Raw genomic sequence first — 12,271 nt, 5'->3', positions numbered from 1 at the left:
TCATGTTTGTGACCTGACAGTGGATCAGCAGGCAGAGAAAACAAGGAGAGAACCAATCCACCAAAGTCAGGAAACCTGAAAGATATTTGATTTTTGAGGACTCATGTTCTTAGAACTTAGGTTCTCTGGTTCAGGCAGAAACATGAATAAACTGTTTCCTATAGCGCAGATTAAGTCCTTAACCTCATTTTATGCTGAATAGATCTTTGTCTCTTTGTGCTGGAGAAATTTGCAGCGACAAGTTAGTGTCTCCCAGAATGGAAACAGATATCAAAACCTGCTATTTTAATTTAAAAAAAACTTACCCCACATTGTTTTGGTCATCCTGGTTTTTATTGTTTTATCACTGGTGTTTATTTTGCTCAGTCAAAATGCCTGTTAGAATGAAAAAGAAAGTTGCATCTGTTTCAATGAAAATCTTGTTCTATGTCTATTTTAGGCATCTAAAGGACAAATTCATTTGAAGCAGATGTGTGTGGCCACTGATCTCTGGTTTAATTTGTTTGCTACTTGTTTTGTGCATTTCTGTAGTTTCCTATCTGTATTTGGTAACTGTCAAAACAGAAATAGCAGAGATTTCTGTTCCTTTATGTGTTAGTGAAATTCTTTGCTTAGCTGTGACTTGAGGTTATTAATTCTTTGTCCTTAGTTTTTCTGTCTCAGAATGTAAGATCGTGGCGGTATTTTGAGTGCTTGATAGATTTTTGGCTAAATTGAAGCCGAGTTGTAAAAATTAGTATGAATACTGCCTAATCCCCATCTTCACTGAATCTCCCTTTGTTTTATATGGTTCCAGTTGCAGGAGATAAAGGTAATGTGTGAAGAGCAAGAGTACCAGAGGCGATGCTTTGTGCTGGCTTTACACCTCAGTCCTGCAAGCAGTTCAGCATGCTTGTGCATTTTTCTAATGCAGCTTCAAGAAATATGATTTATAAATAGCCTTTGGAGAATTAGACCATCTTCATCTGATGTGATAGAGCCAGTCAATCAAGGTCAGGATACTTCAAGCAGGATTTTTACTTAGATCCTTTTAAGTAGCAGAAAAGGGTTCCCCAGACATTTCACAGGCTCTGTGGTTTTTAGAACAAGGGTAGCATAAGCTTTAACAGGCTGCACAAAGGGGAGTTGGTACAAGATGGTGCCAGCATCACATTCTTCCTTTTGATACCATGACTCTCTTCCACTCTAATGACCTGTTTTTTCCACACTATCGACCTATTTGGGGATTGGGGTGGGAATTTATAGAATATTTTGTGTTCTTGTTTCTTCTTATTTATTTCCATATGCATCCAACCTAGTGCAAAGAAAAATGAGTGAATGAACCTTCTTCTTTTTAGTCAGTTAGTAGACCAGCTGAAGTGCTCCTCCAATTTCCCAAATTCTGTGATTCTGACTGAATTAAAAAATTGTAAATTTTTGATGCTTTGAACAATTGCAGTAATAGCAACTGCAGTTATTAATGGATTCATCAAACCATTAACATTGAGAACAGGTGGATGTCAGCTGAGGTTGAAGAAGACTGTACTTACCAAGACTGTAACTAAATTTTGAGGGTTTCAGAAATGTGAAAACAGCCTAAACAAAATGTTTTAATAAATTTTAAGTAAACAAAATGCAGTCTTTCCCAAATCTACTTGCACTGACTGTCACACTACATCTTCTTGCTGCCACTTCTTCAGTTTTAAGATGATTTTCTCTAAATAGATTCAGTCTCATCTAATAAGCTTAGGTTTATCTAATTATCACCAGGTAGGATTACTTCTGTGAACTGCCTGTGACTTACTTTAACTCTCCCATTCTGAGGAGGTTCTGCTTTCCCAGGGCTTTCCCTTGCTACTGTTGCTGGAAGCTGAAGGAGTTGTGCAGAAAGTGCTGCCTAGGGCCAGGCATGGAGAGGAGTGGGGCTGGAGTGCAAACAGTGAGATAAAACATCACTTTCCAGCTGCCTCTGCGAAGGATGTGAGGAAGCCACAATCCTCAGCCACCTCAGATGTAGGGATGCAGTTTTGCTCATGGGAGAGTCACCAGCTCACTCATATCCTTTGGAGAAGGTTCTGCTAACACAATCCCAGTTGCATTTTTCCTTTGTTGTTGGGGTTTTTTGTTATTTTCTTTTTCTTTAATTAGGGGAGTTGGCAGGTGGGACCTGTATAGCTGAGTGGCTCAGACAGGGCCCTTCCACACAGCCCCTTCCTCCTACCATGACACAGAAATGGCTTCAGCTGCAGTGGGCACTGAGATTACTGCAGTGTATTTTGATGAAAGGTTTAATATTTCATCTAAAACTTCGGCTTCTGTGTTGCACTTGGGCACATTAGATTTGGAAGGGAGATCTTGTTTTCCACTTCAGTGTCAAACTCATGGGGAGAGGAGGGAAGAATATATTTTGCCTAGGATGCTTTTGTCTCGTGGGTTAGTGCTTACCATGCAAGGTTGTCCCGCCCAGACAATGCCCTTTGGTGTGCTGTGTGGGCTTTTGCCATTTAAAACAAAAAGAGTTAAGTTCCTTGGACAAGAAGATGTCTAATAATGAAGTACAAATTTTCTTGTTAAATTTCTGTCTTCTCAAAGTGATTAATTTTCTGTAAATTCTTTCTTTGGAGAACATTGACTTTGCAATAATGAGCTTGCTAAAGGAAAACCCACCAATTTAAATGCTGTGATTCATTCAGGAAAGGAAGAACAGAGAATTTGACAAAATGCACCCATTATTATTAAGAAATACTTCTCTGGATACATGGTGGTCTGAGCACCACTGCTCTGTAAGGTGCTGTAGAGCCACACAGAAACTGGAATCAGGAAATTTCAGGAGTTTGTCAGAGTAAAAAAGCCCCAACCAAATGTGGTTTGCTGCAGCTTATAAAAGTAACACACACAGTGTCTGTTACCTGTGTGCTTCTGGAAGTGTTTCTCTTGGCTCTGGGCGGGCCTGTCGCATTGCTGGTGGCCCTGTTCTGTGCGGCAGTTCTGGGCTAGGGTTTGCTGGCCAGGATTATTGAGACTCCGTGCTCTCCCAGCACCCTTCCCTGGATACTGTGTCCCACCAGTCCTTGTGCAGGGTCTGGGGTCAGGGAGGAGGAAGTGGAACCTCCTCTTTTGGGTGCTGCAGTCAGTTTTGTGCCAAAGAGGTTAGTTTGGAGATGACTGGGTCTGGTAGGGAGCCCCAGTTTGAAGTGAAGTTTAGGTTTTTGGTTTCCCTGCTCTCCATTCTGCTCACTGCTGAAGTGAGCCAGGTCTCACTGCATATTGGTCCCTCCTCTTTTCTCTTCCTTCTGGAAAATTCTACATTGGCAGTAGGACACCAGTAAAGACAAAGAGAATTAGCAGCAATCCAGAAGTTGTAGTCTGACTTTAAAAAGGATCAAGTGAGTCTCCAACTCTGTACTGATGGTGCACCACCTCAGCAGTGCTTCTGTAACATCTTCCTGAAGGAAACATCCTGTGCTTCCTGCTGCATGGCCTTCCTTGCATTCCTGCTGAGCAGGCCCTGGGCATGTTACCACAATTGATTTTTCTTCTATTTTTAAGTCCATGTAGCTGGTTTCAGATGACCAAAAGCTGGTCTCTGTTTAGGAACCACTGGCTGCACGCACCAGGTAAAACACCCTTGTGTCTGATCCTAGCTGGTATCCTCTGGAGGAGGAGTGTGTGGCATAACTGAGATGGGTGTTAACTGAAGGGCTGGTGTGCAGTAACAGTTTCAATGACTGTTTTCTAAAGGAAACAAAAAAATATAAATTACTTCAATAAAGTCTGTGACAGTTAATTATTAGTAAATATAGTGAATTGCAGTATCAGGTCTGGCATTCCATGCTGTTACAGTATAGCTGGTTGTGATGCTGGATTCTCAGAAGAGTTTCACATGTACTCTGACAAGACCAAGTTTTCAAGTTACATGTCTGGTTACAGAAGTGATCTGTTGTTAACATTTTTCCAGATTCTGCTTTTATTGCATTTGCATTTTGTAATTGTAACAAGTGCTTTCTAGTGGGTGATGATGTGCAAATAAAATAGGAAATCACATTTCTAGTCACACAGTGCTTACATTCATGTTCTTTCACATAAGTAAATATATTCTTGTTTGAAATTATATTGTTTAGGAATATACTGTCAGGTGACAGTTTTTAGCTGTCAAGCTCAACTATTCTTATTTGCTTCCCCCCCCCTCCGCCTCTCTCCACCTTTTTTTTTTCCCCAACCAAAACACCTTCTCTAGCAAGAAGTTGAGAAGTTTACAGACCTAGAGAAACTCTACCTCTACCTTCAGCTGCCTTCGGGTCCCAACAATGGAGACAAAAGGTATGTGTGTGAGTGTAAAGGTGAGAAGCTAGTACTGAAAACTTGCTTTACTTCCTGTGGCACTTAACTGCCAAGGAATCATTCACATGATATTGGTAGCAAAAGCGATCTTGATTAAACATTTTCTACTCTTGTTTTCCTGAAGATCAGATGTTGGGGTTTTTTTTAAACTTTAGAATCTTTTATTGCATGAAAGGCTTGTGATTATAAATATCCTAAAATGAAAGAGTCATCAGAGAAAGTGTTTCACAGTCTGTGTAATTGTACCTTCACTGTTTATGTATGAAGTCATAAAATAGCAGCACCAATGTGATGGTGGGTGAAAGAAAAAACTGATGGTATTTCTGGTAACACTTGTTTGACTAAAGGAAGTCCTAGAAAACAAACCTACAGATCAGTGTCACAAAATAAACCTGTTCCTAGGATGGTTACAGTCAGGCAGGTGCCTATAGGAAGCACACTGAGTATCTCCTGGGAGAACTGGGTGTTCCCAAAGGACAGCTGGCAAATTAAGTGGGCAAAAGCCACTTAATTTGGTGGCCAGTAAGGAATAATAAATTTAAGAGTCACTGTGTATCAGTCAAGAACTGGACTGTGGAGTCTCTTCGTTAAATTGTGGATGAAAGAGGGAGAAACTGCTGCCCATGGCACAAGGAAAAGGTAAATCCATGAGGCACCTTTTTGTCTCTGGTGTCTCTCCACCTGTACAAATTATTAAGTCTTGTAAGTGAGGAGGAGCTGTAGAGCCATGTCTTCATCAGCACTGCTCATTCTCTCCTCAGTGATCAGATCTCCATGTCGTCCAGCCGTGCCCAGCAGATGCACGCCTTCTCGTGGATACGCAACACCCTGGAAGAGCACCCCGAGACATCCCTTCCCAAGCAGGAGGTTTATGATGAATACAAGTGAGTGCCATATGAACAGCTTTAGCCAGTGCAGTGTTGTGTGATGCTCACTCTGCAGGTACCCAACTTGTGTGTGTGGACACATGATGGGCCATGCTGCTGTACCTGAGAACGTAGTAGCTACTCTGTGGCATTCATTACTACTTCCTCTGGAGACAAGACTGTGATGTTTAAATTGTGCATTACATGTACAGCATTACATGCTGAAGGAAAGGTACAAGTATTTCTTAAAAAGTAAATATCAGTATCGGGTGAATGAATGAATATTGGTTTTGTTTTGTGCAGAGTGGCCCAGGTGAAAAGCATCAGTTACTGTCTTACAATGTGTGTTGGTCTGCATGTTTACATACCTATGACTGCCTTAACAAGGGTGAGGGGTTGAATTGTTCCCCATAAATGCAGCTATTTTGCACATACAATCTTGCCCATTGCACCTTTCTTTCCAGAATAATGCATAAATATTGGACCTTCTTGTAGCAAACCTGATTTCTACAGAGGCACAATATATCTGAATATGTATGAAACCAGTAACCAAGGCCACTGTGAGTCTGTGTTGTCAAGTCTCAAAGCTACCGTGTAATGAGAAAGCGATTAGAAGCAAGGGAGAAGGAGCTGTCTGATGAAAGTTGGATTTGAATTCATTTACAGAACATACCCCATGGGGGAGGGGGAAAGAAATAATCATCCTCAGCCCAGTTGCCTGAAGATGAATAACAGATTTATGATCTAGTATGAGTATTTCCATAATCTGAACGATTACAGTAATTTGCAGGGAGCTGAATCCCTTCACCTCTTAAGTGCCTACAGGATTCACCCCATAGTAATTGTTATTGCAGGGTTGTCTTCTGCAAATACCTCCTTTTAATTATCTCTGCTGAAGTGTTTTACTCTGATTGAGCTGAAGCATGATGGCACTGGCTTGCCTGGGGTTGATAAACATGCACACACCTATTTCTGAGCTCCTGCACAGCCAGGAGCGGTGACGCAGCCTGGCAGTGCAGCCAATGGCACCGACGTGCCGGGATGGCCAATCCCCGAGCAGCAGCCGCTCGCGCAGACACAGCAACAGCGGCAGCTGCTGTGCGGGAGAGAGATGGGAGCGTTATTCTTAAATATATTTCTTATTAAATAATTTATGGCCTGCTTCAGCAACAAATCTGCTTGGCTTCCATGCTGTGCCAAGCTGCAGATGCCCGGAAATATCATCATCTACAGATTGTGGAGTGTGAAATTTGGATGGCTTTGTATGTAGCTGCATCAAGTATTTATGTATTGTATTTTTTTTCCCTAACAAAATAAGGGTGGTAAGCAAATACTCAGGAAAATATCAAATGTTTGGAATCTGTTCTCCTTTGAAAGCTTCTGTTCTGTTTTTAAAACATTCCGTTTCTTTGAATATTTTCATGAGCTATTCTTGCACACCAAAGGAGAAGTAGTCTTGGAGTGGGATGTGGGGAACAGGCATATAAATATGTGAGTTAGTTTTGATAAGTCTTTTTTCTTTACCTAAGGGTGCTAAGACCTCTCAAAACTCAGTTCTGTTATATGAACCACTTCTCCCTTCTGTGTGCAGAGATGGATCTTGCATGAGCTCACATAAGCAAGCTTATGCACTCTGCATGCGTAAATCAAAAGTGCAAGGCCTCAGAAGAGTGCTGCACCATACCAGCATCTTCATTCCTGCTGTAAATTTTGGTTAAAATAAATCTTGCAAAACTACTGGCCTTCTGCATCGCCTTGCATGTTTTTTTTTTCTTATGAAGAGGGAAAGACAGAAGCTTGCACTCCACACAAGTTCACCATCAGCAAGTGCTGACAGTGTTTGCAGTTCTTCCACATTTCAGTAGCCCCTTCTCACTGGGGTTATTCAATACAGTGGCTCTTCTTTCTGTTTTGTTACTCTTCACTTTAAGTGTGAATTCATGTTTCTAACTGGATAAAAGTAAGTGGATTCATCTTTCTTTTGAAAGGGATAAAATAAATTAAAAATGCATCACAATATAAGGCAGTAGCACTTGGGAAGGCTGAGAGCTTGCAGCTGAGTTTTAGAAAGGCGGTAGATGAGAGCTGGTTCACCTCCTGTTGGTGCTGTGATGCTGCTTGTACTGACAGAATACACTGAGCTGTAAGAAGCTGAGTTTCTGTTGGGTGCTCACAGTTCTGCCAGCTATCCTCTGGGAGTTATCTGGGAGTACAGGCTGGAAAGTATGGGAGCTCAAGGGGAGGTGCCCAGCATGTTATCCAGCCTGCAGTGAATGGATGCTGCTTCCCATTAGATCCTTTCAATGTTTTCTTGTAAGTCAGTGGTACGTGGATATCTTGTTCCTATTAGAAAACATCCTCCTGCACACAGTCATGTGTAGATTTAGCTGAGTTTAGAGAACTAGGATTTCAAATATAAATGCAGTCATGCAGTACTTTTGCAGGCAAAATCCTTATTTGTCCACAAAATGATTTGTTGAGCCTTCAGTAAACACTTGAGACCTCTTATCTTACTTCTACTGCCATGACGCAAGGGACAAAAGTCATTCATATCTAGGTTTTGTGTCCTGAAGATTCACTTGATACGCTTAATATGGATTAGGAGGTCTTGGAGTCATCGTGTCTCTCTTTCCCTTAGTCTGTAAATCATTAATCCTTGCTTTACTGGCTGCTAGGCCACTTGGTGCCACCTGATGCATAGATTATATGCACTAAGTGTTAAGAATATCAACCAACAAGTTAGAAAAATATTCAGAAGCTAGCACAGAAGAGGACAGTAGGTATAGGTATACCATGTCTGTTGAACACATGAAGGACACAAAGTACATGGTAGTTGGGTAGTGCTCATCCAGGGTTTTTATATAAAATTCCTTGATAGGAGTAGGATGGGACCTGTTGTGTTGCAAAGCCTAGTCCCATGTCATAAGCAACTACACATATAAGTCCTTTGAAAGCAAATCAAACTCCATCCAAAGCAGTTGTTTCTCACCTCTGCTGCTGATCTTGGTAGTCTGACCTGCAATTTCATTTCTCTAGTTGTTTTCAGACATCTGGTTTCCATTCTACCTGATTATAAGGACTCATTTATATGCCAGCATTGTTTCTCAGCTCAGTGAGGTCTTATATCTTTCTGAGGTTCCTGACTCTAACCATTTTTGGAGACCAGTTGTTTTGGGGATTGGATAAACCACGAACTCTGTTTTGTTTCATTCAATAGGTTCTTTATCATTTGATATTCATGCTGGTTTTTTCTGCCCGGGAAGCTGCGTAAGCTGGGCTGCACAGCTTGTTTTCATCAGCTTTTTGGTTAATTATTTTTTGTGTGTTTTAATTCAGGTGCACTGCCAGTGTATTTTATGTCTGGAGTACATTTAATTTGAAAATCTTACCAAAAAAAAAAAAGCCTTTTCTGCTTATCATGTAGGGGAGCTGCGTACAAAGGAACAAAGCAACCGCGTGTCCATTGTCATTCCTGTCTCTGCTTAGACCTTCCCTCCCCCTGTCTGTTTCCCACCCACCCTTCAAAGAGCAAAACAGCTCCTGGGCTCAGCAATGTGCCAAGAGTGCAAGTAGCAGAGAAAGGAGCTTCAGGGGAGAGACTCCTGGTATGTCCTGTCAAGTCAATGAGGGACCACCGATGGATGGGGAGGGTTCTCAGCCAAGCCAGGAGGGGGAGGGGCCATGTAGAATGATCTGTCTGAAAACTGAAATTCCATGATTATACTGGTAGCTCAGAAATCACAAGCTTGCAGGAGCTGCCACTTTGGATATGAGGGGACCATTTAGATTGTATGTTTTTGCTGCTAGCAAGTGATTGTCTTAAACCAGATGTGCTAGACTTGAGGAATGGATAATTTTATTCCGTTTTTATTTATTTCTTTATTTTCTTCTAAGGGAGGAATAATTTTAACTTTGAAGTTAAGAGATTGGTAGATCCCTAATCCTGGTGTTTTACTAGCTTCTTTTTTTTTCTTTTTTTTTCTTTTTTTACTTTATTTTGCTGACATTGTTGAGTTTCAATCAAAAATACTGCTGACTATGGCAGAGAAATTTGGAGAGTCCTCCTTTGGATGGTGTTTGAGACTTAAAGTCCTGTAATCAGCATCGGTAAGCAACAAAGACCCTCCATTCAGGAATTTTCAGACTGAAGTTTGAATCCATGGAGGCCTGGCAAGATTCAAGGGACAAAAAGCACACCAAGATCTATTTATTACACACGGAGCAATGTCTGATTCCTGTGAGGGCAGGAATCAGAAAAGTGAGGCAGGAAAGAAGGAACATATCTAGACATATCTAGAAAACAGCTTCTGTGAGTGACATACGTTGAAATGAAAAGTGTTGGTATATAAATTGGATATAAAGCTTCTTGATGTTCCACATAGAAACTAGACTGATAGCTGACTGTACACCAGTTGTAAGCAGTGTCTCCTGCTGTGGACACAACGGCCCTGGACAGCGGGGGAGGAGGCTCTGCAGGGGAATGTCAGATCCAAAGAGCATAAATGTTGTTTGTCATCATCAAAATCATTACATCCGTGGTGGTGCTTTCCAAGTGAAAGATACCAATATATAGCCAGGGTAAAAGCAGCACATACTTGCTCTGTAGTTACTAATATTTTTACTGAGAAAGTAAAGGCATTGGAAGTATCTCAAGAAATACATACAGCTTTCTACAGAGCTGCAGCCTGAAGACCTTTTGACTGGTCCACTTGGATGCAGTTTGTTACTAGGTGATGCTGGGGGTGAACCATCTGTTTCAGACTGCTGCTTTTTCATTGCATCTGCCTGAGTTTCCAAGGTACATTTTAGGCCACAGCACATCCCTGCTGTGCAACAGCGCAGGGAGTTGCTGTCTTTGTGCAGCCCTGAGCAATTCCAGAGTAGGTCCCGGTTTTCTCCTTTGCTTTATGTTTCTGATTTTCCAGAACATTCACCTTTTGTGGCAAAGCCAACCATTTTTGTTCTCTGCTTCAGGAGCGTGTTTTTTAAATGTCTTAGATGCTGAAACAGAATTCCTTTTGCTGTTTTTGAGAACTGAAGACAGATAACAGTGCCCATTTTACTAGAACTAGTAAGATGGCAAAACAATTGCATTTTATTTCTTTATTTCCCTATATCATCAGGTTGTATACTGAGTCACATGATGATCTTCATTTGCAGCAGCAGTTGGAATCTCTGTTTATTTAGGGCTGTTACATAGTGTAGTCTATAATCAAGTATCTCTCATAGTTCAGTAGAGTCACAGTAGTAGGAGGGCTGGGTCCTCAGTATAAGGTTATGTTTCACCTATAAAGCTGGTTCCCTGGGAAGACATCTTTTGAGTTTAGTTCTGTTAAGGTCAATTAAATACAAGCTGTATATGCAAAATCTTTCTCTGGACACTGACACATCTCTTACCTACTGCTTTTCAAATATTCCTGCAGGACTTCAGGCCTTACACTCAGGCTGTGCTTCTGGCTGGAACAGGGTCTCTGCTTTATTATGTCTTGAAATAAGTGAATTGAAACATGCTTCAAACTGAATCGTGGAGTAAATCTTAGCTGTGCTCTAGATAGTGCCACTGCTTGTTATGTCTCCACATGACTTGTCTTTGAACTCAGTAGAGAACAAGGCAAAAACTATGATATTAATAGCTCTGTTTATACATTTTTAATGCATTCAATTCGTTGTGGATAGCTTCATTAATGTTAAATATGGTTCTAAATATGGATGGGGATAAGTGTTTTCTTTTGAAAACCTTTGGAGTCTAGCATGTAGGCTGGCCTCTTGTATTAACTACAATTCCATTCACGCTTTCTTTCTCTTTGTTGCAGGAGCTATTGTGACAATCTTGGCTACCACCCATTAAGTGCTGCTGACTTTGGAAAGATCATGAAAAATGTCTTTCCAAATATGAAGGCCCGTCGTCTAGGCACAAGAGGCAAATCAAAATATCCTTTGCTAGAATGCTTCTCAGTAACTTCTGCACTTGCCTGGAGAACATCTGTCATTATGGCTTAACTACCGGCTAAATGTGGAAGTAATGTTGAATAAAAAATGCCGACACTTTTTCAACGTTCTTTAAAAATTAATTGCAGTAGTGTTAGGTTGCAAGGTATAACTTGCAACTTGTTTGGAAACAAGTACTTAAATTTAGGTTCTGACACTTAGTTGTCACAGCAGCAAGGCATCAAAATATTTAATAATTTAGTGCAAAGAGAGATACTGGAATAAAGGAACCAAAACTGTTAGTGATTTTCAAACCAGTTTTTTCATAAGTCAGAATTTTTTCTTTTCTGAGCCGAGAACTACACTTTCCCATGAGAACCCTTAGAAGCCATGGTGAAGTAATGTCCTACCTGCTGCATTCCCCAGGGCTGGCTCTCGCTGCATCCTGATGTGCTGGGTAGACAAAGCACCTGCAGTAAGCTGGGGATGAAGAGCATGAAAAGGCTAAAAGGCATTGAGGCACTCATAGGCCCTAATTAAAAACCACTCAAAAGAAGTAACAGTAATGATGTGGATGTGTTGTGATACTGGCTTTTGCCAGGTCTCACTTGAAGCATGCACTTAGAGAATGAAGCGCTAGCAGGCAGCCCAGAATTGCTTGTCTTCCATTGAGGGAAAAAAACCTTCCATGTTGTAGTAAATGGAGAAGTTACGCGTCAGTTAAACTGTTTCATACAATACAGTGTTGGGTTATCTAGCAGTGAAATCTGAAACTTAATACTCATGTTTGCATAGAGCTAGAGAGGTGTTAAGGAAGAAATCATACAATGTAATTGTAGCTTGACCCAGGGGGATATCTCTAAGTTCTATTTTCAATGTTTCTAATTCAGAATGATCAAAATGTGACCTGGTCTCACACCTACCATAATTCCCAGGCTCCTTGGATTTCTTTTACTGTAATTATGCTCCATCCAGGTTAATGCAAATGGCCTAGGAAAGAATATAGACATATTTAAAATTAGTGATCCTGGAAAGGATTTGTGTGTCATGGAGAAAAGACACTGTGTGTGAACTCCCAGACTAATTCTATGGGAAGGAAAAAATAGGCTGATTTGATTCTTAGACCTATAAACGAGTGAGTTTGAGTAATAGAGGGT

The 12,271-nt window shown here is 41.0% G+C and overlaps 1 protein-coding gene across 1 annotated transcript in view; it reads left to right on the top strand.

Annotated features, from left to right (window-relative positions):
- RFX7 (regulatory factor X7) overlaps positions 1-12,271 on the top strand; it is a 49,672-nt gene that overhangs the window by 25,112 nt on the left and 12,289 nt on the right. The window contains exons 3-5 of the mRNA XM_058846922.1: positions 4,217-4,299; positions 5,082-5,204; positions 11,000-11,120. Of these exons, the coding sequence (XP_058702905.1) occupies positions 4,217-4,299; positions 5,082-5,204; positions 11,000-11,120 (327 nt within the window). The remainder of the gene's footprint in view (positions 1-4,216; positions 4,300-5,081; positions 5,205-10,999; positions 11,121-12,271) is intronic.

The sequence above is a fragment of the Poecile atricapillus genome, chromosome 11 (assembly GCF_030490865.1).
Source record: "Poecile atricapillus isolate bPoeAtr1 chromosome 11, bPoeAtr1.hap1, whole genome shotgun sequence".
In the NCBI taxonomy this organism is placed as follows: Eukaryota; Metazoa; Chordata; class Aves; order Passeriformes; family Paridae; genus Poecile; species Poecile atricapillus.
This window is presented reverse-complemented; position numbering and strand designations above follow the sequence as displayed.